The sequence below is a fragment of the Corella eumyota genome, chromosome 4 (assembly GCF_963082875.1).
Source record: "Corella eumyota chromosome 4, kaCorEumy4.1, whole genome shotgun sequence".
Taxonomy (NCBI): Eukaryota; Metazoa; Chordata; class Ascidiacea; order Phlebobranchia; family Corellidae; genus Corella; species Corella eumyota.
The window spans coordinates 9,207,929-9,232,616 of record NC_137493.1 but is presented as its reverse complement, the minus strand read 5'-3'; the positions used below and the strand labels follow the sequence as shown (position 1 = coordinate 9,232,616).

The window sequence follows — 24,688 nt, the reverse complement described above, 5'->3', positions numbered from 1 at the left end:
TTTTTAACACAAAACAATGTTTCATCGCAGATACTTACTATTTATAATCTTTTTTCACCTAATTTAGAAAAATTTAAACATTTGTTTCTACTAAGTAGCATAATATTTTACAATGCAAATGTAATAAATTTTGTGTTGTTACACATTTCTATTATTTATTTACTGTAATATTAAATAAAAAATTAACCAAGTGATCCTTAAATTTAAAAATAACATTTAGACATTTGTATAGGTATTTTTATTTATTTTAATTATTCCAAAACCAAATTATATCTCTAAATATTAGTATTTTTGAATATAGTAAAAATAGCAAAAAAGTTAGTAAGGAAAATAGAAAAATACACATATAATCTAATTGGGACAAATAATAGAAAATTAACATTACTAGTAAAACGGTGCAACAAATACGCATTAAACATTTATAGAAATTTTGCCACAAAATCCATAGCCATAACCTGTGAATCGTATCAGAAAAAATAACCATCAATTGTTAATAAATAATTAAATAGACATGCGCATAACATATCGAAATTCGTGCATCTTATTCAAAAGGAATGTATTTTATCAGAACTTAATTTTAATTAAAATAAATTTTTGCATTTACAGAATAATAACAAGTTTTTAATTTTAATTTAGCAACATGCTCAAATAATAAAGTTAACAGTTTCTTAATATGAATATATATATTTTCAAACACCATACATGGAAAATACAACTTTTAAGTTAATGATTAAAAAAAACCTAACAAAAGGCATATTATAATTCAATCACCTATGCCAAAAATTTACTACTATTTTTAAAATTTTGAAACTTAATACAATACATATATATAATATATTAAAATTATACCCAAATTAAATAAGTGCACTTTGCCTATATTTATAGGAAAACCGTACTATTACATAATTGAATAAAATACTTAAATTTAATTACAAATACCTTCTTACAAAGCATATTTTTGTTGTAAAATTGTTAAAAATACATACAAATAAATGGCAAATAACTCAATAAGTTCAAACAAATTATAAAAATTGCACAACATATTTAAACATGCCAATTCACTATTTTAAATTTTAAGTAATTAATCTTATAAGCATTTTTAAATTTCTGTATGGTAAAATCAAAAACTAGTGGTAAAAGTTACAAAACATTTTTATGATAAAATACAGCTATTCATTAAACCTAAAAAATAAAAATCATTTTACTAACAAAATTGATTAAAAAAATAACATACATTTACTACTTGACTGAAAAACTTTATAAAATGTGCAGTATTGCTTCTTTCAATAAAGTGAAATTATTAAAAAGTTATTTTTAAGTACAACTCGAAAATAATAAAGTGTTAATAGTCGTTGTGTTAAAATTGGCAATTTAATTAGTCATCTTCACAATAGACTTTACTGCCAAAGTCATGGAAATTTTTTCAAACTTTTCATAATGAAACAACTAAAATGTGATAGAAATTTTTTATACTAAATTTTACAAAATTTTAAAACAAATTTAAATTTATTTTAAGTTATTCAAGTATGCTTAGACCCTTTTTATACTAAAACTGTAATTATTTTTATTACTAAAAATGATTCTTACAGTCATGTTTCCTTAGGCTGTGAAGTCAAATTCATTTTCCGCATTCTTGCAGTAGCGGTAGCAACATTAATGGCTTGCTAAGATATATTTAAAAACAACATTTACTTTAGCTTAATTCAATTTAAAATGATTTCTCACTCAAATTGTTATAGAAAAAAGTTAAACTGTTTAAATATAAAAAAATATTTAAACTCTTACCTTCCACTTAGTTCTGGCAAAATTTTTCTTAATATTTCTGCTTACAGAATCATGAATATCTTTAGTACTTGCACAATCACCTGCAATCCTAGTGGAAAAAAAAACAATAAATAAATTAATTAGTATTACAAATTCGATAATAATTAAAAAAAATTAAAATTAAGAATAAAAATTTTTATAAACATTTATAATTTTGTTGCTATAAGTTTAAAATATTTAATTTTATGAATTTAATTAAGGTAATGTGCTCTTTAAAATCAATATCTTCCCTAAAAGCCTAAACACACAGCATATTAACCTGACAAATAATCATTCAAAAAATTAAATTTCATAAAATCAATAAGAGCTGCTAAGTAGAAAGTGCTAAATAATAGATGTAAATAAATTGTTTAAATCAATAATGTTTAAACCTGTAAGCATAATTTTTACTATTGATTTAACAGATCAAGCACACCTGTGTTGAAACTAACTCACTACAACAATTTTTAAACTAAAACACAGTTAATTTCATTAAAATCTTTATAACAATTCTTTCAAAGTATCCTATTTAAATTTATTTACATTAAAAAAGACTTGCATATTAAGGGTTGAAATTTAAATGTTTGATGTACTCAGTAATGTTTTAACTTACCACGGGTTATTTAGAGCCTCCTTGCAAGTATATCTTGTCTTTGTGTCCAAATCCATTAAGTGCCGGATAAAAGTTTTTGCTACAGAAAAATTAAATTTTCAATGTGTTTACATAGAAATAAAACCTGATTACAAGAAGAAAAAACATAAAAAAATATAAGTGAAAAAGGTCTATAAATTTTGACAAAAATAGAAGTTACCAGATTTGCTGATATCATCCCAATAAGGGGAATCAAACTCATAATCTCCCTTCATAATTTGTTGAAATAATTCCTGGTCGTTTTCATCATAGAATGGTGGATAACCACACAACCTACACAATAAATAAAATTTTAAATTAAACGCAAAAAAATTTAAAAAAAATAATATTTTTTTAAAACAAAATAATTTTTTTAACACCATAGGTTTGGTCACTTAATTATCCCATTTTTTTAATTTGTTTTCCACAACTCTAATATAATAATGTTACATTTAATATTGATTTGTAATTTATTGAATAATTTTTAATTTGAGATAAAATAAATTGTAAATATATATATTTTATGACGTCTATGTGTTCATTGAATTACAACTAATGTTTTAATGATTCAGAAGCAGTTACAAACATCATTTAATCAGTCTACACATATTAATTTGTAATATGATTCAACTCATCAGGTTACACAACTTATATTGTGCTTTAAAGGATTAAACTGGCAATGTTTTTGCTCACATGAAAACCACATTATGTCAAGTTGTCAAAAAAATTGTAAAAAATGTGAGTTTTTAACTTCATGTTCGTAAACAGATTGTCAGTTCCTAATAAATTTTTAAACCAATTACAAAAGGTTAATATACTTTCACCAAAAACACAACCTAATGTTTACAGGTATGTGCTGCAAACATCAAATTTATGTTAATAAAAGCAATTCAGAAAACCAACATACAACACTACACTAAAGGAAACCTAAGTCAAGGGCTTTAAATTTCACTTTTTTGCGTACTAAATATAAATAACATAAACCCAACCCCTAACATATGTTATAGTTGTTATTGAATATAAAATAAGCAAGTTGGTAAAAGTAAGACAAGCTTTATTACTATAAACAGTAGATAAATTTATGAAAGAAATTTATGGTCTGAAACTTGATCTGATACCAAAATCATTGATCCGAAAAATTCTAAGTATAAGGCAAAACTGTGGTAAATAATATGCATGTCAATTCTCAAATAATGTTTCAAAGAGAAAAATTGTATAACACACAACATGTATTATATATATATATTTTAAAATGTCAGATTTTTTTGTAAATGAACTCATCATCACCCAATCAATAAGATTCAAATTTAACATTTATTTTAGCATATGATGAAAAAACTAGACAGGATATATCCATTACAGAGTAACAAACTCAAAAAATACAGGATACAATGACGTTAAGGCTTAACGTTAGGGGAACTCAATAACAAACATATACTCTTGATTACTACTTTATATATAATACTTTTAATATTGTTTATTTATAGCTTAATAATGTTTACTTACTTAGCTTATTTAGTAGCTTCATATACCCTTTTTTTGTTTATGTGTCAAAGTGTTTTAGCCAAAAAAATAAATTTTAATTAATATTTGATTATTTTTAATTTAGTTAAACTAATAACTTGTACCTAAAATTAATAATAAAAGTTTAACCAATATTTAATTGTGTTAAAACCATAATTTCACTTACAGAATGTATGCAATGACTCCAATGGACCAAACATCAACTCCTTTCCCGTAGGGTTTTTGTTTAAGGACTTCAGGTGCTAAAAAAAATAATACCATAATAAAATGTCAAACAATCAATTGTAACTTAATAAACAGAAGCATACCAATAGTATAGAAAGGTAAGATAAGTCTGAACAAGCAATACTGTATTACTAAAATAATTTTGTTTTTGCTTTTAAAAGATTTTTAATAATGAGTGCGTAGTACAAAAATGCTAACTTAAAGAATAATAAAGTGAAATAAGTTCAACTATTTTGTTTGCATAAATTTCCGAAAAAAATATTGATTAACATTTAAGTTATTAGCTTGGGGCATAATAACATGTTAGTTATTTTTCAAGCTGTTAGATTGATTAACATAAAATCAAAATTTGTGACGCATTTTGACCATAACAAAAACACAATTCTTAGTATAATACAAAATAAAACTATTTATATGTTTAAAATAAAATATATCTATTTAGTTAAAACTTTAAAAATCCATATTTTTTATGGACTAAAACTTTTATTTTTAAACAACTCTGTCATTTTGTGTATTATGATAAGACAGACTTAATTATACAAGAGATTTTACAATATCAAGGGAATATAATAAACACACACCCATCAACCTATAATTGAATTTAAGAATCAAATTTCAACATATGGCGCAGAAGTCAAGAATTAAACAGACTAGCACTAAATGAAATATATTTCAATCTATCAATATTTTCTATAAACAAAGACCAAAAAATAATATAAATCTTTATTGTTGTTATAAATCCGTTGTTAAAAAAACAAAAAAAGAGAATAAATTCAACACAAGAAATTTGGAAGTTTAACTTAGCTCACTAAACCACAAAAAAGGATTTAGTGACAGATCAAGTCAAAAACCCTTATCTTTATGACAATACTAAAGGCTTAAAATAAATAAAACTTTTCGACACTAAAAAAATATTTTAGGTTAGTATGTATATTAATGACACCAAGTTTTTACATGTGTATTTTATTTAAAGTTATGTTGCAGCATAAGAGCAAATATGTTGACTTTAGCAAAACCTACATAGCAATTTCCTACATGAGTAAACAAATACAATGGAACAAGCTGTTTTATTACTTTATAGGCCTTCCCAAGTAATGCAAGACCTAAAATTAAACCCCAAACTTTGATAGTAGATTTTTTTAATTCAAAAATTCTATTTAAAAAACAAAAGTAATTTTTTTTAATTTTGATTACTTAGAAAGTATTATATAATTATAATTTAATTATAACCTACATAAATAAAAAATTATTTTAATTGTCCTAAATTGCTACCTTATAAACTAATTAATTAACATGAAAACATATTACAGTGCCTTTTACAAGACATCTGATTAAAACAAAAATTCTAAGAAAAGTTCTTTTGAATTTTAAGGTTGATTTAAGATGACATAATCCTAATGTTATATCAAAAAAAAAAAAGTTGAACTAAGTCAAGTGGGCTACAAAACCAGATAAAAAATACCATGATAAGTCGACAAACAAATGAGATACTGCAAACAAAGTAAACTGTTGTTAAGTACACAAACCATGTTAGACTAGTGCCTAGTGAGTTATATTCTCACCTATATCTACAAAGCAGGCCTTGTGTTATAATAGACTTATAATATACTGTAGAAACATCAAAGATCAATTTTTTGAAGTAAATTTAGCTTAAATGTAAAGCACTTTCATACTCTAAAGCCTATTTTTATCATAACTTTAATAACAAAAATTATTCCAACAATAAAACAAAATTATATTTTCAGGAAAAAATTTAAAAAAAATGTTTTTCTTTATTTAAATAATTATTTTTAACTTACCAACATAACCCGGGGTCCCACAAGCAGTTTTAAGCATAGTACCTTCCCCCTCTACTTTTGATAACCCAAAATCACTAATCATTATTTTTGAGTCATCAGCTTGGCTGTGATAAAGAAGGTTTTCTGGCTAAGAGTAAATTTTATTTAAAACTTATTTGTATATACCTATAAATAATTTTTTTAACATTGTAACAACCGTGTCTTAAACTGCCCAGTTTGTGATAATATTACTTATATTGCCCAGTACAGAATTAGGTGAAAAGCTGCACATAGGTTTTTGTCTCCACAAGTTAAAACCGTTTATAGCACATTACTCCAGTGTGCTATGACCGTAAAGCAGAAAGAATCACCCAATTGACTTGCTTTTAAACCAAACTAATACCCAATGCCGTCACTGTTAACCAATTTCAATACTTTTCAACACAAACCCAAGTTTATATAATTTGAACAAATAATAGTTAAACATATAAATTAAACTTAAAAAAATACACATAAAATAAAATAATTAAATCATTAAATTTTTACTTTTAAATCTCTGTGGACAATATCCTTATTATGTAAGTAAGAAACAGCATCAAGCACTTGATAAATGAGTTGACTTGCATCTTTTTCTGTGTAGTTTCCCTTTGCTATTATTCGATCAAATAACTCACCCCCAGATACCCTTAAAATTGTTGTAAATCATAAAGTTAAAAATAATATAATTAAGTAAAGTCATGCATTGTTACTGGGTTAGTTAATCAACAATCATTAAGTATGATAAAAAAATCAGTCATCATTTATAATGAAATGATAACAATCATAAATTATAGTTATACAATTTCTCTTAAACTTAACCAAAAAAAATGTTTTATAAATTATAGCTGCCAAAAAATAAAAAATCCACAAGTACAATGCTAAAATCATTTTAAAAAAACTTACAATTGCATCACTAAATAAAGATGGGAAGGATTATCAAAAATCTCCATTAGTTCAACAATATTAGGATGCTTTAAACTAAACATACCAAAATTAATATTTTAAATATCTACCCCACTTTTTAAAAAAAAATATAAAAGATGTTTTTTAGAATACACTAAGTAGCATATTGTGTAGTATATAAAAATATCGGAAATTAAAAAAAAAAATTTAATTTACAAATGTTGACCTTCGCAAAACTTTAATTTCATTATTTATGCTTTCTTCCTTCCCTTTAATAAGTTTTCTTGGAATACATTTTACAGCAACCATGTCACCATTTTTACGATTTACAGCAAGCCAAACTTTCGAAAAAGCACCTCTGTAAAAACAAAATATTTTACTAAATATTTTTTTGACTTGATATAAAAAGCTTAGCTACAAACAAACAAATTAATTAATAATACTAAGAAGAATAATTTTGAAAAAAATTAAACACTTTGTATTGTCTAATGGAAAATCAAAATTTGTTTTGCTAGTTTATTAAACATAAGTTACATGTACAAAGTAAAGAAGATAATAAAATAAACTTACGTTCCTAATATTTCTTTTAAATCATATTTTGTCCTTATATCAATTTTATTTGCAGTCGACGTCATTGCCCAACTTTTTTAGTATTAACAAACCTAGCGATGGCGATCTAAATTTCGTAAAATTTAGTTTTTTCTTTTACAGTTTGTAGAGAAACAAATTAATGTTTAATCCGCAAAATTAAATTAGTAAACTAAATGTTTTTGTTTGTTTAAAAATTCTTGAATATCTGACGGTTAGACGCATCCTGTCTAATTATTTAAGCATTGCGATTTCTTAATTTTTTTTCTAAACACACTTTAAAATCGGGATGATCGTGCATACGCAATTCTTTTTCGTGATTTACAAACGTTTATAAGTGAATCTAAACTAAAAGAGAATCTAAAAATTTGAGAGAGTTTTGTGAAAAAAGCCACAACAGCAGTTTTAACAAATAACTAACACTGGACAATTTAATATTTGATTTAATTATTTTCTTTATTAGTAATTAAGCACAAGTATGTATTAATATTAAACCAGTATAAAAAATAGACAAATATTTAAGATGTCTGCAACTTTCTAGGGCGGATGTTAAAGTTTAACATTCATGTCTGCAACTTTTAAGGGGGGACGTTAAACGATATTGGTTACAACTGTTCCGCTATTATTCATATGCGAATGAATGTTAAACTAGATATTTAAAATTAACACACGTCTGCACGTGTGATTGCAATTTTAAGCAAATACTATATATAAAATGTAAATTATGTTAGCTAAACAGTAAGTCAAAATAACTCCTTATATATTGGGTTATAAATACATGACTGTTGGTATAAGTATTAACGTTTATTCTTGGCCTGTCTGTCTGTAACGATAAACTAATAAAAAAACAAACAGACTTACAGACAAATTACAAATAAGACAGTTAGTTTACCAACTGACCAAGTATTCTATTCATAAGAACAGATGTCTTAAACTGGTAAACTTGAACACAGCTTAGAAAATGTTTTAGATTTTTTATTAATTTTTTTTTCACAAAAGTAGTTTTTTTTTAATGTGTTGGCAGGCCTACAGGCATTAGTATTTGCCACAATCTGACAATGCTAGTAATTTTTAAACTGTCTTGACTGCAGAACTTAGTACTATAACAATGGACAATATATTACATGCCAGATTGGATACGGGATATTCTTCACCACATCAGGCATTTAACATTAAACTTAACAAAAGGTCTTCGGATAGTACTGAACCAGATCCAGTTATTGGTGGATATTTAGATGGTGAGTATTAAGTATTGAAAATAAATCAATGTAAGGATTAAAAATAAAATTTTAGGTTATAATATTTTTTTATCAATTAAACCGATTTAAGTTAATTATGTCCGTTGCATAACTATTTTTTAGGCTTTGGGAAATTAACTAAGAGCCCTTGCCTATTACTATACCAACATTCCACATTGCTTGCTAAAATTTTGTTATATGCTTGATTATTTTTTTTCTTTTAGATGGAAAATTATGCTGGTTATCTAGAGGCTCTGATTTAACATTGATTTACCATGGAACACAAAAACTAATGTGTTTTAAAAGATTTTCACAATATGCTGAAGAATCTTCAATAAGAATAACAATTTGCAAAGTGTGTTTAACTTAAATTAAAGAATCATTAATTTAATTGCTTTTTAACTTTTATTTTGTTTAAATGGAATATTTACTATTAAAAAAATAGGTTTATTTTTAATACTTATTTACAAGCATGGCCACTTCATAATTAAGATATATATACCGCAGCCTACCTTTAATTTGTATAGCCTATATATTTTAAATGATTTATATACTTTGTCGCATAGGCCTATGCTTAATAGTTGTTTGTTTGGTTTAGAAATACAATGATTTATTATTGGTTGGAGCAGAATACGAGGATTATAAAGGAATTTTGTATTTATTTAATCCAAGAACCTCAAAAGTTATTAAGTCAATCGAGTTTCCATATTCAGTAAGTTTTAAATATGTGAAACAAGCATTAAACATTATTTCTTTAATTTTATTCAAGAAATATTTCACATTTTTACTAATAATATTTTACATTTTAGATCACATGTATAGAGGGAATAATATTCAAGGGTGGAGCAAATATTGACTCCAAAGTTTTTTCACAAAATCTCAGATGGCTGTTTGGTGTGGTTGCTGTGGGAACAGAGGAAGGTCACATTTATTTGGTGGACTTAAAGTAAGTAACAAAAACAATGTTTAAAATTAATTTGGAACTGGTTTAACATAAGGTTTTCTAATATATATATTTTTTGTTGTTTTGTTTAACAAATTATTTTAAATTTTTCTTAGTCTGGTAAACACTTTTAATGTAACTAACTTGAAGTTTTTAGGGTTGGTTAATTTACATTTTGGTTGCCTATTAATTATTTGTTAGTTGTAGTAAAGGTTAATATTTATATAGACTTGATGAACCAAGTGTTGATAATGAACTGTCAAAGATAGAAACTGTTCCGACAGTAATTCGCGATCTTCCAAATATCAGATCTGCTATTAATCGACGTTCTTGTCATGTGACCTTTGAACTAATGGGTAAGTTGTAATTTATTTTATAAAATGTCTGGAAAATACAACAAAATTTTTTGGTTTTATATTTACTTAATACTTAAATTTTTAAAAATGGCTATATTTATTTAATACAGGTAACTTTTTATTTTTCTCTATAGAATAAAATAATCTGACGTTATAAAATATATGGTAAGACCAAGAGTATAATTGCTTTAGTTAAACTTATCTTTTTAATACAGAATCTAGTCATGAAAATTCAAATTACCATTATGTTACAAATGGAGATGAAATTATAGAAACTTTTGTCTCGGCTGATGTGAGTGTTTCTTCATTGTATTTTGAAATGAGAACAACATCACTTTTCGTTGGATTTTCATTTGGACAATTTCAAATATTTGACCTTAAAGATTTAAGTTTAACGTAAGTGTTAAATTGTTATAAAATTTATTTCTAAATTTAAAATTTTTCTAATCTTATTAGGATTTTTACTATATTGTTTAAAATTGCTGTTGCAATATTGATACCAAGAGAATTTGTTTTTTTTAATTTTCATTAAACTTTTCGTACAGGTACAGCACCGATATGGAAGGGGAAGGAAGTATTATAAGATTTGCTTTCCAAGAACCAGAAAATGACCCAAGAAAGTTTTGTTATATTTGGATTGTTAAACTGTTTGAAGAAGAAGACATGTATATATGTTTTTTTTGTATTTAAAATTCTTTTAAACCTTTTATTACATCAAATTTTCTGTCTATATATAAATATTTTTTTTAACTTGACTGTCATAAATTGATTTAAAATTTATTTTTTAGAGATGATACTAGTCTTACTGCCACGATGTTTCAGATATGTTACCATACAAAAGATTACATCAAACAATTAGAAAAAACAATTTCACTTTACAGTGATTTGGAGTTTTGTTCAGCATGTTATAATATCACCTTGGACCCATCTCTTGGTATCACTACTATACCAGGGATCTCTAATTTATTGCAATGTACAAGTTTAGGTAAGTTGTATGTTTAAGTTTTTAATCAATACTAGGTTAGACATTTTGGATTGTAGTTTTTGAACTCAATTTTCTGTGTTTTTTAGATTTTTATATGCATTTGAATCTTGTATCACAAATAACTTTTTCTATTCTTAAAATTAAAAAAAAATTAAGAAAGATTTTTAAATTGTATATATATGTTAAGTTTAATATTTTTGTAATGTTTTTGTCTTTATTACACTGATATTTTATTAACTTAAAATTTTTTTTACAGTAATTACAATCTGTTATTCATAGAAATATCAGTAATTTTTTTTATATTTTTGTAATTTTTTTAGAATGTTATGCCTCAAATAAACTCAACTCAAAGGAGGAAACTGAGTTTTGTTCGAGTCCAATTACAAGTTTATTTATTGTTGGCTGGGAAACTATTTTAAACAACGAGCAAACCAAAAACTTGCAAATGGTCGTGTTTGATATTAACAGTTGGTATGTTGCTCACATGCCCAGTAAATACAGGTAGGTCAATTTATGGATAATTATAAGTCATATTATTGTGAGGGTTTGTAGTTAAGTTAAAGTTGTTGATGTAGTCAACTTAACAGGCTATTTTCATTTTTTGTTTGGATTAGTTGCAGTAAAATTTGCCTATTTTTAAAAAGAATTTAATTACATTGGCGTTTAAAAAAAATGTTAAATATTTAAATATGCCTTTTTTTATTTACATAATTAATAAATTACTTTATGTTATAGAGGTTACAGTGATGATTTAAATTACATGGCAATATGGGAATTAGATTCAGCTTTGCCAAGTAAAAAGGATAAAATATTGGTAACCAAATGATTTAGCAATTGCTATGCAAAACTTGGTTTGAATTTTTTAAAAGTATATAAACTATTTTTTTTAGGCAATGGTCACTCCCCAATTATCCCTGCACACATTTAAGTCAAAACTCCACCCCACTCCTCTTAACTTTATTCTTCCCTCCTCGTTAACTCTCACTTCTCACTGTTTGTTAACCTCTGAAACTCTCACCTTTAAGTTACCAGGTGTACAAGTACAAGTAAGTTTTAGTGTTGTTTTTTTTCTTGTATGACAGTTAAACACAAATTTATATTGTTATTGGCATCATTATGGTTTAAAGTATTTGATTTTAGAACATATTGTTATTGTCAGTATTATTATTATTATTATTCAGCCTGTAAATTGCTAAATATTTAAAAAATTTTGTTAATTATCATTAAATACAGCTTAAGTTTGTTCATCGAGTTTTGGTGGTCCCTATTTACGAAATAATCACATGTTTATTAAATATATATATTCCTTTTTTATATTGGTTCAAACTATTTTTTTGAACTAGCATTTGTGGTGCACGCATTAACTCAGGGGAATAGAAATAGATTTGCTACTATATTGCGAATATTGGTATAAATGCACCTGATAAGGCAAATACTCAAATAGTTGTTAAAAAACATGGCTTAAATTCGTTTATTTCGTTAGGTAATCAATTATCAGTAAAAATTACATGGTAAATTCAATTAATATCGCATCTGGTCTAGAAAAATATTTTGTTTTAAAAGATAAGTTAAGTGATTAATTTTATTAGTGTTAATGATCAATTTATTTTTCAAAATTTCAAACTATCTTTTATTTGCCAAATAAATCTTGTTTGATTTATCATACTTTAGGTGATATATAAAAATTAAAGATTGGAAAATTATTTTTTAGAAATTTGGTTAACACAAATCTTAAATGTACATTTCTAACTAACTTGGTTTTCTATTATTTACATAGGTAGTAGAATATTTGTTGGAGAATGGAGGAGATTGTTTGGTTGAACCAAGTGAGAGTTTCGAACAAATGTGTGCAGTTGGTTTTGTTGATTCAACTACAATATCTAATCTTACTGTGGACAGAAAAAGAGAAAAACTTTTATCTGCTGGTAATTTTTTTTGTATTTATAAAAAAAATTTATATATTTAATAAAGCTCAGTAAGTATATATATGTATGTATGTCTAGTTTATTGGCCTACAAATTAAATAAAACTGCCGTTTGTGTTGCGCATGAAAATTATGAGTTAAGAATAGCGTCCATATTACGACACTTAAACTCTGACTAGGTAAAACAAAGTATAAACATGTGTTGTTCTGGCCATTTTTGTGTTTACTTTTGATGTAAGTTGTTTAAATTTATTTAAATATTCGATATTTTATTGTATTGAAGTATGATTTTATTTGTATTAAAGTATGCTTTGTTTTGTGTAAATTTATGTTTTTTTAGCCCTAGACCATGGCATTTTCAGTTTTATATCAAAAGTAATTATTGATCTTTCAAGTGGTGATTATGCCTCCAGTGGTTGTACTCTCAGGATGGTGTTAAGATGGGCTTGGAAAGCTGTTGCAGTGATCAAAGACTCTTTTGACAAATTGTGTAAGTTTTAAATTTTATAATTCTTTAAGTTATGAAATAATTGGGATAAATGTTTGTTGTTTTTATACTTACCTAACATGATTCGGAAAACAATAACTTATTTGGTTACAAGAAATTGATTTCAGATATAACATAGTAACTATGATTTTAATTTTAGGTGGTCCTATATTTGACTGCTCTTTGTTAGTATTAGACAACTTAGTACATTTAAATCTTACTCTGTATACAAATCAACTTGCAGATCTTAAGTCTGTGTTTAAGGTAAATTTGTAGTTTAAGAAATTAATGATACAAGCTAACTTTAACAGTAACTTTATGATTATAATTTAATTGTTTTTTAAAAAATTAGAATGTACCATGTTTTACTTATATTTGAGTAAATTATCTTAACTTTTTGTTTCTTGACCTATTTTTACAATCTGTTAATTTAGTTATTACTTCGTGTGGCAGTAGATTCTACCCAAGAAAGTATTACTGATCTAGAAACTAAAATTAATGTTGTTCAAATTATTCAAGAATATATGAAGGTAAAATAATGATTCTATTCTTAATCAATTCCTAAACATCTTATTGTGTATTAATTTTGCAATTCATTTTAAAAACATACTACTGAAACTATGTTTAAAAATAATAATAATTAAAAACAGAAACGAATTTTTAAAATGATTTAAAAGTTAGTTTTAATTTTTTAAATATTTTTATGATTATTCATAGATATTAAGATGGTTTATTGGTGCAAGATTATTACCAGAGCAACCAGAATGTTTGGTATTGGATCGACCAACGAACCAATTTCATTTTATATTTAAACAAACTCAGCTACAAGAAATATTTAATAACAGAAGATTAGAAATTAAACATATTAAAAAGTAAAAACATTTTGTAGTTGTAATAGTTTTAATTTTTGAGATTTTTTTAAAATTTTAAATATTAATGTAGTACATTTAACTTTTAAAAAGTAAAAATTATATTTTATAAAATGTCGACTAGTCTAAAAACCTTTTTTGGTGTTAAAAGTATTTTTTTAATTTAAGTGCACCAGAAAAAAGTTTACTGATGATTGACAGTTTAATAAATGAAGCAGATGAAAATGTTATCATTAAAAGATGGCAGAAGTTAAGTAAAGATAAATGTGACTTATACCCCCCACCCAGCTTAATGGTAAACTTGATTACAAAACATTTTTATAAAGAATTTTCATATTTTTCAGGATGAATTTAAATAAAACATAAAGTGTGTAAGTTTTAACAACATTTTTAGGGTATATAACTTTTTTTATGTGTTTTTTAAATAACATACTGTTTAAATATTTTATTATGTTTATTAGCATTATAATTTGTTGTTTGCAGGTCTTATTAGATATGTACTATATTAAAACTGTAGAGACAAGTTTAAAACATTCAATCATCACTTATTTTTTATTGGATATTCTTGCATTAGAAGAAGCAAGTGAGGTAAAAATAATACTAAAATAAAACCATATTATTTTTATTCTATATAAAATACATTGGCATGATATATTTGTATATCTTTAGTATGAAAAAGTTGATATGGGTCAAACATTTTCAGTTTATTGAAAATTACTTTAATAATTTTTTTATCTCGGGATTAACTTATTAAACTATTTAAGTATTGCTTGCTCAATCAACAATTATTTTATACAATATTGAATGTGTAATAAAACAATGATTTTAAACTAAAAACCTTTTTAGGATGAAATGAATGATGTTTGTTATGAAACATCGAGGATCGAACACCAAGAAATTGTTGCTTTGTTCCCGCAAACTTTCCAACTACCTACATCCAAAACCAAACTTATTAAAGCATTCTGGCTTTTGGATCACAAGTCCTTTCAGGTATGTTGGCATGTTTTAATATATGGTAAAATAATTTGTCTTAAAGCAGGGTGGTTAGATTAGGTTCAGTTACATTTTTTTAGATAGATACGTAGATTTGTTTTAAAGAATATAACATAGGCTATTTAAAAGTGTAGCTATAAGCTTACAAAATATCAGGCAGTTAAATTACATGATTTCTTTTTATTGCTTTTATATATAAAATATTTAAAATGAATGGTTTAAAAAAAAAAAAAACAGATTGGTTACAATTTTGTAAATTGTTGTTTCATTTTGTGTATGGCACAATAGAGTAAATAAGTGTGTTTATGCAACATTTTATGTTGGATATCAATTATGGCTTTTAAATTTTAGGATTGTGTGTTATTGTGTAGATCAAAAAATAATTCATTATTGTTAATGTTGCATAAAAGTTAGACAGAATTACAGCTTTAACTTCTTTTAAAGGCGGAAAAAATAATTAAGTAGTGTTAATCACGAATATATGCTATAAATAGTGACTTTTTTGGTAATTATAATTATAGCTATGCCAATTCTGCAGTTGTATATCAATTATGGTTTTTAAATTTTAGGATTGTGTGTTATTGTGTAGATCAAAAAATAATTCATTATTGTTAATGTTGCATAAAAGTTAGACAGAATTACAGCTTTAACTTCTTTTAAAGGCGGAAAAAGTAATTAAGTAGTGTTAATCACGAATACATGCTATAAATAGTGACTTTTTTGGTAATTATAATTATAGCTATGCCAATTCTGCAGTTACAATGACAAAACCTTAAGCCTCACTTAAAGTTGATCAACTTGAGTACCCAGGCCCACTTACAAGGCAACTGGGCAGTAGGAACATTCGGTAAGAAAATCTTTACCCCATTGTTGCTACCTGGACCCATCCCTTCCCACATTAGGGGGTTTCCATCCCAGCCTAGCATTTCAACTGCAGATGATATACCAGCAACGGGTGATCCAAGCTCTAGGATGTTATTGTTAGGCCAGGTAAGTATAAAAGCATATGCAGTATCTCCTTTGGCTGTGTACCAGATATTTTCAGCTAGGCTGTCGTTTTGATGAGTCCATGGTGTTGAAGAATAAACTGCTTCCCCATTTACTTTTAACCAACCTCCTATCTGTTTGAGCCTCTCCTGAAAAATGGGAGCAATTATTCCATCCATTGTTGGCCCCACATTCATTAACATATTTCCTCCGCAACTAATTGTCCCAGCTAAAGTCTGTCATTTAATAAAAACAAATAAAATTAAGATAATCTACATTTCACAAAGTATTTTAGGGTTTATTAAGTAAACTCTTTTTGAAGCTATTTGATTACACACTTGTGTTTTTAGGAATTTTTTTTATTTGTTAAAGTTTTTAAAGGTTAATAGTATTTGTGTTACATGCAAAATTGTGTCAAATCATTGTGTTTCTTTGGTATATATATTTATTTCATACCGATATAATTTCTTCTATTGTAAGGTAGTCATCAAATTTGGCATTCCTTCTGTATCCCCAAGAATACTTATCTATAGTCATACAATTCTCCCATTTGTGTGCTTGCAATTTACCCGGATTAAACCGATCAGAGCATGAATAAAACCCACCATGATGGCATCTTATGTCTGTACCCCATCTATCGTTAGTTACGATGTGGTCCTGTTAATTTAGTGTGGTTATAAATCAGTTTATTCTTTGTTTGGTTATTAAAAATGGTTGCTTTATGTCTGTGCTTTTAACTTTTGTTTTTTTTTGTTGACAAAGTTTGCTTATATTTAGTTGATTAAAGCAGAGACTATGCTAGATGTTAAAGAAAAATTATTTATTAATTTATTTATTGTATATATTTGTTTTAATAAGTTGTTTGTTATTTTACCTTAACACCATGTCATCATATTTAATGTTATTACCTTAACTGGGGAATCATTATATAACCAAGCTAAAAAGTCAGTTGAGTTCCAGTAAACATCAGGGGCAAAATCACCATCTGACCAAATAATATCTGGCTTGTAAGTGTTAATAAGGTCATATAACTCGGGCATTGATTTCCTGAATACAAATTCTTGTGTCTTAAATTCATCTGCTTTGTCCCTGTTTAAAACAAGTTTAAGGATTTAGTTTATTTATTTTTTATACGGTTTTTTATGCTGTTTTGATTATAGTTGTTATATTTGTCTTTGTGTAACAAAACATTAACTTTTATTTTACAACTTTGCAGTAAAAGTGGCATTGGCATGACTGCACATTTTTTGTTTATTGATTGGTTGAGTAGGCTGTTTTTATTGCAATCATATGACTTTTATCACATGACTGGATACGCTATTGCTTTCTTGCAAATATAGCTGCATTGTTTACATGCCCTAGTTTTAAATGTTAGAATTGTATTATCTTTCACTTAAGTTTACATTCATATATACAATTGCCATAAAATTTAAAGTATTTTGACCTCCAATTTTTTATACGTAGAGCATATGTGTCAATCTTACTTACTTTATGTACATTGGGTTGAACCACTCAAACAAAGAATGATAAAGACCAAATCTAATTGTTGTTTTGTTTCTTATCGCACTGGCAAGTTCTCCGACTAAATCTTTATGAGGCCCAACATCCATTGAATTCCAGTTCCATGAATTAGCTGAGGGCCAGTTTGTAAAACCTTCATGATGCTTGCTTGTAAGGACTATATACTGGGCCCCTGAATCTGTTAAATAAAATTAGTTATTATAATTCAAGTCTGCAAATTATAAACCAAGTGTGCTCCATTTTTGTTCTTGGTTGTAAGTAAAATTGTATAACAGAAGGAATGTGGCTGCTAAAATAGCATTGAAGTTTTTTTTTGCTTATACTTGTGTTGTCTATCTTAAAGTTTACCTTGAAACAGTTCAGCCCATTCATTGGGATCGAAAAACTCTGTTGTAAAAGAAGGAGCAAAGTCTGGGTAGGTGAAATCTGGGGGGTAGTTATTTTTCATAAATGCAACAGTGGATGGGTCTTTAGATCCCTGTAACAATGAAAAATAAAACATAAATACAAAAATCTGCCATGCAGTGCAAACTTTGCATCAAATTATTTACATTTATGTACTGTTAAAATAAGAATAGATTATTCTTGTTTTTTTTCTAACCTTCCAATTCCACCAAAACCACTCATTTACAAAACTTGGAACAGAAAAAACGCCCCAATGAATAAAAATTCCAAATTTTGCTTCATCATACCAGCCTGGAAGGGGTCTACTGTCTATTGACTCCCAATTTGGTTCATATTTTGTGGTTTTAATTTCTGGTGTTATTGGTTTTTCAAACTCAACAATGTCTTCTTGTAAATTAATCTTCAAATCCCCCCTTGTTGTTGCAACAGAAATTATCAGAAGTATTACTAAACCTATTTTTAAACACATATTTCTGCATAAAAAAGATTTGATTGCTATTTTTACTTGAAAAACAATAATTGCAAAAAAAATCATTTAGCATTGACTACATGTTTATATTGGTTGCATATATCTAAAATCATCTACATTTTACAAGGTAACGAAAAGCATATATCTGAAATCATCCACATTTTACAAGGTAACTTAAAGTTTATATCTGAAATCATCTACATTTTACAAGGTAACGAAAAGCATATATCTGAAATCATCCACATTTTACAAGGTAACTAAAAGCAAATTACAATTTTCTTTTTGGCATAAAAGAGTTCAAGTTTATTTTAACTTCTTCCATTCTTATTTAAATCCACTCAATTTTAAAACCCAAGCCCACTTGCATGGCAATTCTGAATCGGTTAGGTCTGGAAATGTAACTTTTAAAATATTTTCATTTACAACCCACTTTAACGGTGCACCGTCATAACCCAGCAATGTGATTTCAGAATCTGTTCCCATGGCAGCAGGGGATCCAAGCTCCAACATATTATTCTTTGGCCAACTTAAGACAAAACCATAAGCAGATAAACCCTTGGCTGTGTACCAAACATCTGAAGTAAGACTGTCATTCTGATATGTCCATGGTGTTGAAGAATAAACCGCTTCACCATTCACCTTTAACCAATTTCCCATTTGTTTAAGTCTTTCCTGAAATATTGGAATGATTATTCCATCTTTTGTTGGTCCCACATTCATTAACAGGTTTCCACCGCAGCTGATTGTTGTCACAAAGGTCTGTACACGAAGTCATAAGTTTTATTTTAAAACGTGTTGCTATACAATAACTTTTCCTTTTAATTAGTACGTGAACTACATTAAAAGTAATTTTGGTGTACAGGTTTGCTTGGTTTTAAAACTGTTTTTACCTTCAAAAGTTCCTCAATGGTTAGGTAATCTTCAAGTTTAGCATCTCTTCTATGAACCCAGGCTTTTCGGTCCAATGTCATCGCGTTTTCCCATTTGTGGTTCTGCAACTTGCCAGGGTTGTATCTGTACATCAATACAATTACACCCAACTTAAAAATACAAGAATAACATTTTTTATACTTTGTGTTAAATGATCATTTTCCTACCTGTCCATGCAAGTATAATATCCACCATGTTTACAAATCCCTCCTTGCCCCCATCTGTCGTTGGCAACCACATAATCCTGGAGAAAAGAGTGATATGTTATGCCATAAACTAGCCTTTAGCCGTAGTTTATGTGTTTGCAAATTATTTGTTTTTTCACTGATTATGGATTATCTGAGATTATGGCCTTGTGGATTTTTTTGTGTTTAATTGTTTTATTTGTGTGTTGACAAAACTTAAACATTATTTACTTTATTCATGTAACTATGATAAATTGTTTTTTATTTTTTACCTTTACTGGACTTTCATTATATAACCAAGCTAGAAAATGAGTTGAGTTCCAATAATCAGCATCAGCTCCTCCACTACCATCACTCCATACAACCTCTGGTTTGTATTTGTTCACTATATCATATAACTCGGGCATCGTTTTGGCTCTGACGAAGTTTTGGGTTGTAAAGTTTGCAGCCTCGTCCCTATTAAGAGTTTGGTGATTAAAAGTTTACACTGTAAACTTATATAAAAATTGCTCGAGCAACAAAGAAAGACCTTATGTAAATGAGTTGTATTTCCACAGCAAATTTTTTTTTTTTTAAATTTCCACAGTCAATTTTTTTAAAAGTTTAATAGTGCAAACTTACGCTTGAAATAAAGGGTGAAACCATTCAAACATTGAATGATAAAGTCCAAAATGGATATCAGTTTTATTTCTTATTGCAGTTGCAAGTTCTCCAACTAAATCTCTATGAGGCCCAACATCCATTGAATTCCAGTTCCATGAGTTAGCTGAGGGCCAGTTTGTGAAACCTTCATGATGCTTGCTTGTTAGAACAACATATTTTGCACCAGATTCTGTAACAATAATGGACATAAGTTTCATCCTGTAAGAACAATTGAAAGTTTTATTTAAATGCTTTCACTGAAATCCATTTTCAACTGTTTTGCATAAAACAAGTTTTAAACAAGCATTTTTTGTTTAACTTTTGTTAAATGTCAATTTGTGTAACTAAAAGTTCAACGATAACTTTTACCCTGAAACAGTTCAGCCCATTCATTAGGATCATAAAACTCTGTTGTAAAAGAAGGAGCAAAGTCTGCATAGGTGAAATCTGGGGGGTAGTTATTCTTCATAAAATCTACAACACCTTGTTGTGTTTGACCCTGAATTTTTAAAAACATTACCAGTTTTAGTTTTACATATGATCATTGTTATTTACTTTGTACAATTTGGTTATACTACTGCATAGACTTAAAACTATATAAAGACAGTTGGTAGATTTGGGCATTTATACATGCTGGCTAAAGTTGCGTTTACAGTATGTTTTTAAAGGTTAACTAAACAAAACAAATATTTTAACCTTCCAATACCACCAAAACCATGCACTATCATAACTTGGCACAGAAAAAACACCCCAGTGAATAAAAATTCCCAACTTGGCTTCATCATACCAGCTTGGAAGGGGTCTACTGTCTATTGACTCCCAATTTGGTTCATATTTTGTGGTTTTAACTGTAGGTTGTTTTGTTTTTTCAAACTCCTCAATGTGTTTTTCTTCAATTTTGATTTCAACATTTTCAAATTTAACTTCTAGTTCCCTTAATGAAAAGTCATCTTGTCTTACTGCAGTGCTTAAATGGGCAAGACATACTACAAAAGTAACTATACCAAGCAGTTTATAAAACATCTTGTTCTGTAAAAAATAATGGATAAAATAAATTTTAATTCCATTGATTAATTTATGAAGAAATATACCTACAGCTACTAAGCTTAGCAGACTGTTACTTTTATTACAAGCATTGTTCAAATTGTTGCTTCAGTGAACTGTCAATATAAGTTAAGTGTTTCTATATCTTTTTCCTGTTTGAATGCTTTGTTGTTCCTACTCAGTTAGTGCTATTTATTACGTGCAATTACAGGCATCAAATTGTCACATAATAGAAATAGTTATTTAAAGTAAGGAAATGAAACTCTATACCGTGACGAAAGGATTCAGTTTGAAATGGTTGGCTGCCCAAGAGAATGTCTTTTTTTGTCTTTCAACCGTTTTTAAACATACACTTCAAAATTTTTGGAGCCTGGCTTTCTACACTTTCATCAATTAACACCTATTTTTTTCAATTTTTCTTAATAATACCTGTATGAAAATGAAAATAGTAATTATAAATAATTTCATGCAAATCAGTGAACAATCAACAACTTAAGTATTAATTAAACATCACATGAGTTTAAAGAATGTATACAAACAACAGCAATAAATCAACACAAATTAAAAAGTTTCAATTTGCATAGCGATATACTTGCAAGCTAATCATTAATCTCTTAAACAGTTTATTGTCACACCCACACTTATAATTTAGTAAGTTGCAGCTACATATATGAAATTGGTTTATACTTTAATTGCAAAAGTTTTTATTGGTAAATATGGTCTTGCTCTTTGTTATCTACTTGAACCCATCAAACTTAAGGACCCAAGCCCATTTACATGGCAACTCTGAGTCGGTTAATTCTGGGAAAACAACATTTAGGACATTCTTATCCACAGACCATTTTAATGGTGCCCCACCAAAGCCTACCAACGTAATTTCAGAATCTGTTCCCATGGCAACTGGTGACCCAAGCTGAAGAACATTATTCTTGGGCCAAAATAAGATAAAACCATATGCAGATGTATCTTTAGCTGTGTACCAAACATCTGAAGTAAGACTGTCATTCTGGTGTGTCCATGGTGTTGAAGAATAAACCGCTTCACCATTCACCTTTAACCAACTTCCCATTTGTTTAAGCCTCTCCTGGAATATTGGGGCAATTATTCCATCCCTGGTTGGTCCCACATTCATTAACATATTTCCCCCACAACTTATAGTTGTAACAAAGGTCTTAAAACACAAATAAAAAAATTATAAGCTTTTTTTTTATATATTTTATAAAAATAGGTTATTGATTTACTTACCTTCAATATATCTTCAATAGTAAGAAAATCTTCAAGTTTAGCTTCTCTACGATAACCCCAGGATTCTTTATCAATTGTCATTGCGTTCTCCCATTTGTGGTTCTGCAACTTGCCTGGATTGTATCTTTAAATAAAATATATTTGTTCATGATAGGAATCTTATGTGCTTTTACATATTTTAAATTAGTTTTACCTGTCCTGGCAAGTATAATATCCACCATGATGGCAAGCACTTCCTGCTCCCCACCTATCATTTGTTACCACAACATCCTTTAAAAAAGAAAATATAGTCAAGTATTATGTGCATAACTTAGTGTAAATAACTTATTGTTCATGTAGTGTAGAAGAATACTTAATGCAAAACATGAAATGTTTTTTGAAAGTTTTAAGGTTTTTTTATATTGGTTAAATTTATTGTTAAATCACAGTTAAATAGTGAAACCTTTTAACCACTTTTTTGTTTTAAACTAATTTAAAAAATGTGAAGTTTTTTGTTTGGTGAACCACCTTAACTGGGCTATCATTATAAAGCCAAGATAGAAATCCAGTTGAGTTCCAATAATCTACTGGGCCTGCATCCCCATCAGACCACAGAACTTCTGGTTTGTATTTGTTTACAATATCATATAACTCTGGCATTGTTTTGTCATTGACGAAGTTTTTTTCAGTAAAATTAGTTGCCTTGTCCCTATGTGAAGATTTTTTATTATGCAAAGCTGGTAAGTTGATTTAAAATAATTTTAGCAAAAAAAATCTGTTCTTACTTACGCATTATAAAGTGGATTAAACCACTCGAATAGAGAGTGGTAAAGTCCAAAATGGATATCAGTTTTATTTCTTATTGCGGTTGCAAGTTCTCCAACTAAATCTCTATGAGGCCCAACATCCATTGAATTCCAGTTCCATGAGTTAGCTGAGGGCCAGTTTGTGAAACCTTCATGATGCTTGCTTGTGAGGACTATGTACTGGGCCCCTGAATCTATGAACAATAAGTACAACTTAAATTATTGAAAAAAGATAAATCAGGAAAGTTGTCAATTTTACTTTGATGTCAGCGATGTCTTTTAACTAAGAAAATGTAAATCTAGTTTTAGTGAAGGTAGCAATTTACATACAAAATTAAAATCACAAATTTAACATTACCTTGAAATATATCAGCCCATTCATAGGGATCATAAAACTCTGTTGTAAAAGAAGGAGCAAAGTCTGGGTAGGTGAAATCTGGGGGGTAGTTATTCTTCATGAAATCTACTACTTCTTGTTTCGGTATTCCCTAGAATATATGGATTAGATTTAATCCGAGTTTTGTCTGATTTTGTGTTTATATTATGAAAAATTCTGAATTAAGTAAAGCTTGTTGTTGTAGGTTATAATGTTGGTAATTATTTTGTTAGTGAATAAAATTAGTCAAGGTCTAATGCTGTTAATTGTTGCGGCAAAAATTTTACAGTTACAAAAAAATTCTAACCTGCCAATACCACCAAAACCATTCACTTCTAAAACTTGGTACAGAAAAAACACCCCAATGAATAAAAATTCCAAACTTAGCTTCATCATACCAGCTTGGCAGTGGTCTACTGTCTATTGACTCCCAATTTGGTTCATATTTTGTGGTTTCAATTTCTGGTGTTATTGGTTTTTCAAACTCCATAATATATTCTTCTCGGATCTTAATTTCTTTTTCTCCGAATTCAAATTTTAACAATTTTTCTGAAAAATCTTCTTCAACAACCTGGTCTTGTTGCCTCACATTTTTACTTATTGTTAATTGTAATAAACAAAGAACTAAAATAGTTAACCTAAGCAACATTTTCCTAGCTCTGCATTTAATTTTGTCAACTATCAGTTAAATGAAATAAACTCAGTTGATTTTTAGCAATTAAATTAGCTTTTCTTTTGGTAGTTACATTTTTGTTTACTTTATTTTCCTTTACTAGGGTTTATTTAAATTGTTTTAACTTGACTATTAAAGTG

The 24,688-nt window shown here is 27.5% G+C and overlaps 5 protein-coding genes across 5 annotated transcripts in view; 1 reads left to right on the top strand and 4 right to left on the bottom strand.

The window, feature by feature from the left end:
* Positions 1-229: 229 nt before the first annotated feature.
* On the bottom strand, positions 230-7,697 carry LOC145750636 (calcium/calmodulin-dependent protein kinase type 1D-like). Its single transcript, XM_082566711.1, has 11 exons — positions 7,474-7,697; positions 7,130-7,261; positions 6,904-6,978; positions 6,508-6,646; positions 5,983-6,109; positions 4,125-4,200; positions 2,616-2,728; positions 2,417-2,495; positions 1,786-1,873; positions 1,588-1,664; positions 230-1,446 (listed from the first exon to the last, which is right to left on the bottom strand). The coding sequence occupies exons 1-10, from the start codon at positions 7,536-7,538 to the stop codon at positions 1,590-1,592; spliced, it is 969 nt and encodes a 322-aa protein (XP_082422837.1). The 5' UTR covers positions 7,539-7,697; the 3' UTR covers positions 230-1,446; positions 1,588-1,589.
* Positions 7,698-8,528: 831 nt separating this feature from the next.
* The window catches only part of LOC145750630 (uncharacterized), a 28,828-nt gene continuing 12,668 nt past the window's right edge, over positions 8,529-24,688 (top strand). Inside the window, exons 1-19 of the mRNA XM_082566703.1 lie at positions 8,529-8,729; positions 8,954-9,084; positions 9,328-9,441; positions 9,539-9,675; positions 9,901-10,028; positions 10,244-10,424; positions 10,574-10,693; positions 10,817-11,013; positions 11,334-11,514; positions 11,749-11,827; positions 11,904-12,059; positions 12,791-12,938; positions 13,278-13,427; positions 13,585-13,688; positions 13,859-13,954; positions 14,142-14,296; positions 14,462-14,588; positions 14,777-14,881; positions 15,140-15,283. Of these exons, the coding sequence (XP_082422829.1) occupies positions 8,600-8,729; positions 8,954-9,084; positions 9,328-9,441; positions 9,539-9,675; positions 9,901-10,028; positions 10,244-10,424; positions 10,574-10,693; positions 10,817-11,013; positions 11,334-11,514; positions 11,749-11,827; positions 11,904-12,059; positions 12,791-12,938; positions 13,278-13,427; positions 13,585-13,688; positions 13,859-13,954; positions 14,142-14,296; positions 14,462-14,588; positions 14,777-14,881; positions 15,140-15,283 (2,583 nt within the window). The 5' untranslated portion in view covers positions 8,529-8,599. The remainder of the gene's footprint in view (positions 8,730-8,953; positions 9,085-9,327; positions 9,442-9,538; positions 9,676-9,900; positions 10,029-10,243; positions 10,425-10,573; positions 10,694-10,816; positions 11,014-11,333; positions 11,515-11,748; positions 11,828-11,903; positions 12,060-12,790; positions 12,939-13,277; positions 13,428-13,584; positions 13,689-13,858; positions 13,955-14,141; positions 14,297-14,461; positions 14,589-14,776; positions 14,882-15,139; positions 15,284-24,688) is intronic.
* Positions 15,476-18,668, bottom strand: LOC145750635 (alpha-L-fucosidase-like). The gene is made up of 6 exons (XM_082566710.1): positions 18,396-18,668; positions 18,143-18,272; positions 17,762-17,972; positions 17,182-17,362; positions 16,730-16,930; positions 15,476-16,509 (listed from the first exon to the last, which is right to left on the bottom strand). The coding sequence occupies exons 1-6, from the start codon at positions 18,666-18,668 to the stop codon at positions 16,066-16,068; spliced, it is 1,440 nt and encodes a 479-aa protein (XP_082422836.1). The 3' UTR covers positions 15,476-16,065.
* On the bottom strand, positions 18,740-21,454 carry LOC145750634 (alpha-L-fucosidase-like). Its single transcript, XM_082566709.1, has 7 exons — positions 21,122-21,454; positions 20,795-20,924; positions 20,405-20,615; positions 20,056-20,239; positions 19,766-19,842; positions 19,559-19,682; positions 18,740-19,427 (listed from the first exon to the last, which is right to left on the bottom strand). Exons 1-7 carry the CDS (start codon positions 21,446-21,448, stop codon positions 18,993-18,995), a joined length of 1,488 nt encoding a protein of 495 aa, XP_082422835.1. The 5' UTR covers positions 21,449-21,454; the 3' UTR covers positions 18,740-18,992.
* On the bottom strand, positions 21,899-24,528 carry LOC145750633 (alpha-L-fucosidase-like). The gene is made up of 7 exons (XM_082566708.1): positions 24,183-24,528; positions 23,858-23,987; positions 23,483-23,693; positions 23,222-23,402; positions 22,908-22,984; positions 22,715-22,838; positions 21,899-22,640 (listed from the first exon to the last, which is right to left on the bottom strand). The coding sequence occupies exons 1-7, from the start codon at positions 24,522-24,524 to the stop codon at positions 22,206-22,208; spliced, it is 1,500 nt and encodes a 499-aa protein (XP_082422834.1). The 5' UTR covers positions 24,525-24,528; the 3' UTR covers positions 21,899-22,205.

Coding starts and splice junctions, on each gene's coding strand:
- LOC145750636 (XM_082566711.1), bottom strand. CDS start 7,538: ATGACGTCGACTGCAAATAAAATTGATATAAGGACAAAATATGATTTA. Junction 6,979..7,129: donor GAAATTAAAGTTTTGCGAAG/GTCAACATTTGT, acceptor TGGTATGTTTAG/TTTAAAGCATCCTAATATTG. Junction 6,647..6,903: donor CTTTATTTAGTGATGCAATT/GTAAGTTTTTTT, acceptor AACAATTTTAAG/GGTATCTGGGGGTGAGTTAT.
- LOC145750635 (XM_082566710.1), bottom strand. CDS start 18,668: ATGTGTTTAAAAATAGGTTTAGTAATACTTCTGATAATTTCTGTTGCA. Junction 18,273..18,395: donor GGTTTTGGTGGAATTGGAAG/GTTAGAAAAAAA, acceptor TCATTGTTACAG/GGATCTAAAGACCCATCCAC. Junction 17,973..18,142: donor ATGGGCTGAACTGTTTCAAG/GTAAACTTTAAG, acceptor TTTATTTAACAG/ATTCAGGGGCCCAGTATATA.
- LOC145750634 (XM_082566709.1), bottom strand. CDS start 21,448: ATGTTTTATAAACTGCTTGGTATAGTTACTTTTGTAGTATGTCTTGCC. Junction 20,240..20,404: donor TTTCACCCTTTATTTCAAGC/GTAAGTTTGCAC, acceptor AACTCTTAATAG/GGACGAGGCTGCAAACTTTA. Junction 19,428..19,558: donor CCATTGAGGAACTTTTGAAG/GTAAAAACAGTT, acceptor CTTCGTGTACAG/ACCTTTGTGACAACAATCAG.
- LOC145750633 (XM_082566708.1), bottom strand. CDS start 24,524: ATGTTGCTTAGGTTAACTATTTTAGTTCTTTGTTTATTACAATTAACA. Junction 23,694..23,857: donor ATGGGCTGATATATTTCAAG/GTAATGTTAAAT, acceptor TATTGTTCATAG/ATTCAGGGGCCCAGTACATA. Junction 23,403..23,482: donor TTTAATCCACTTTATAATGC/GTAAGTAAGAAC, acceptor ATCTTCACATAG/GGACAAGGCAACTAATTTTA.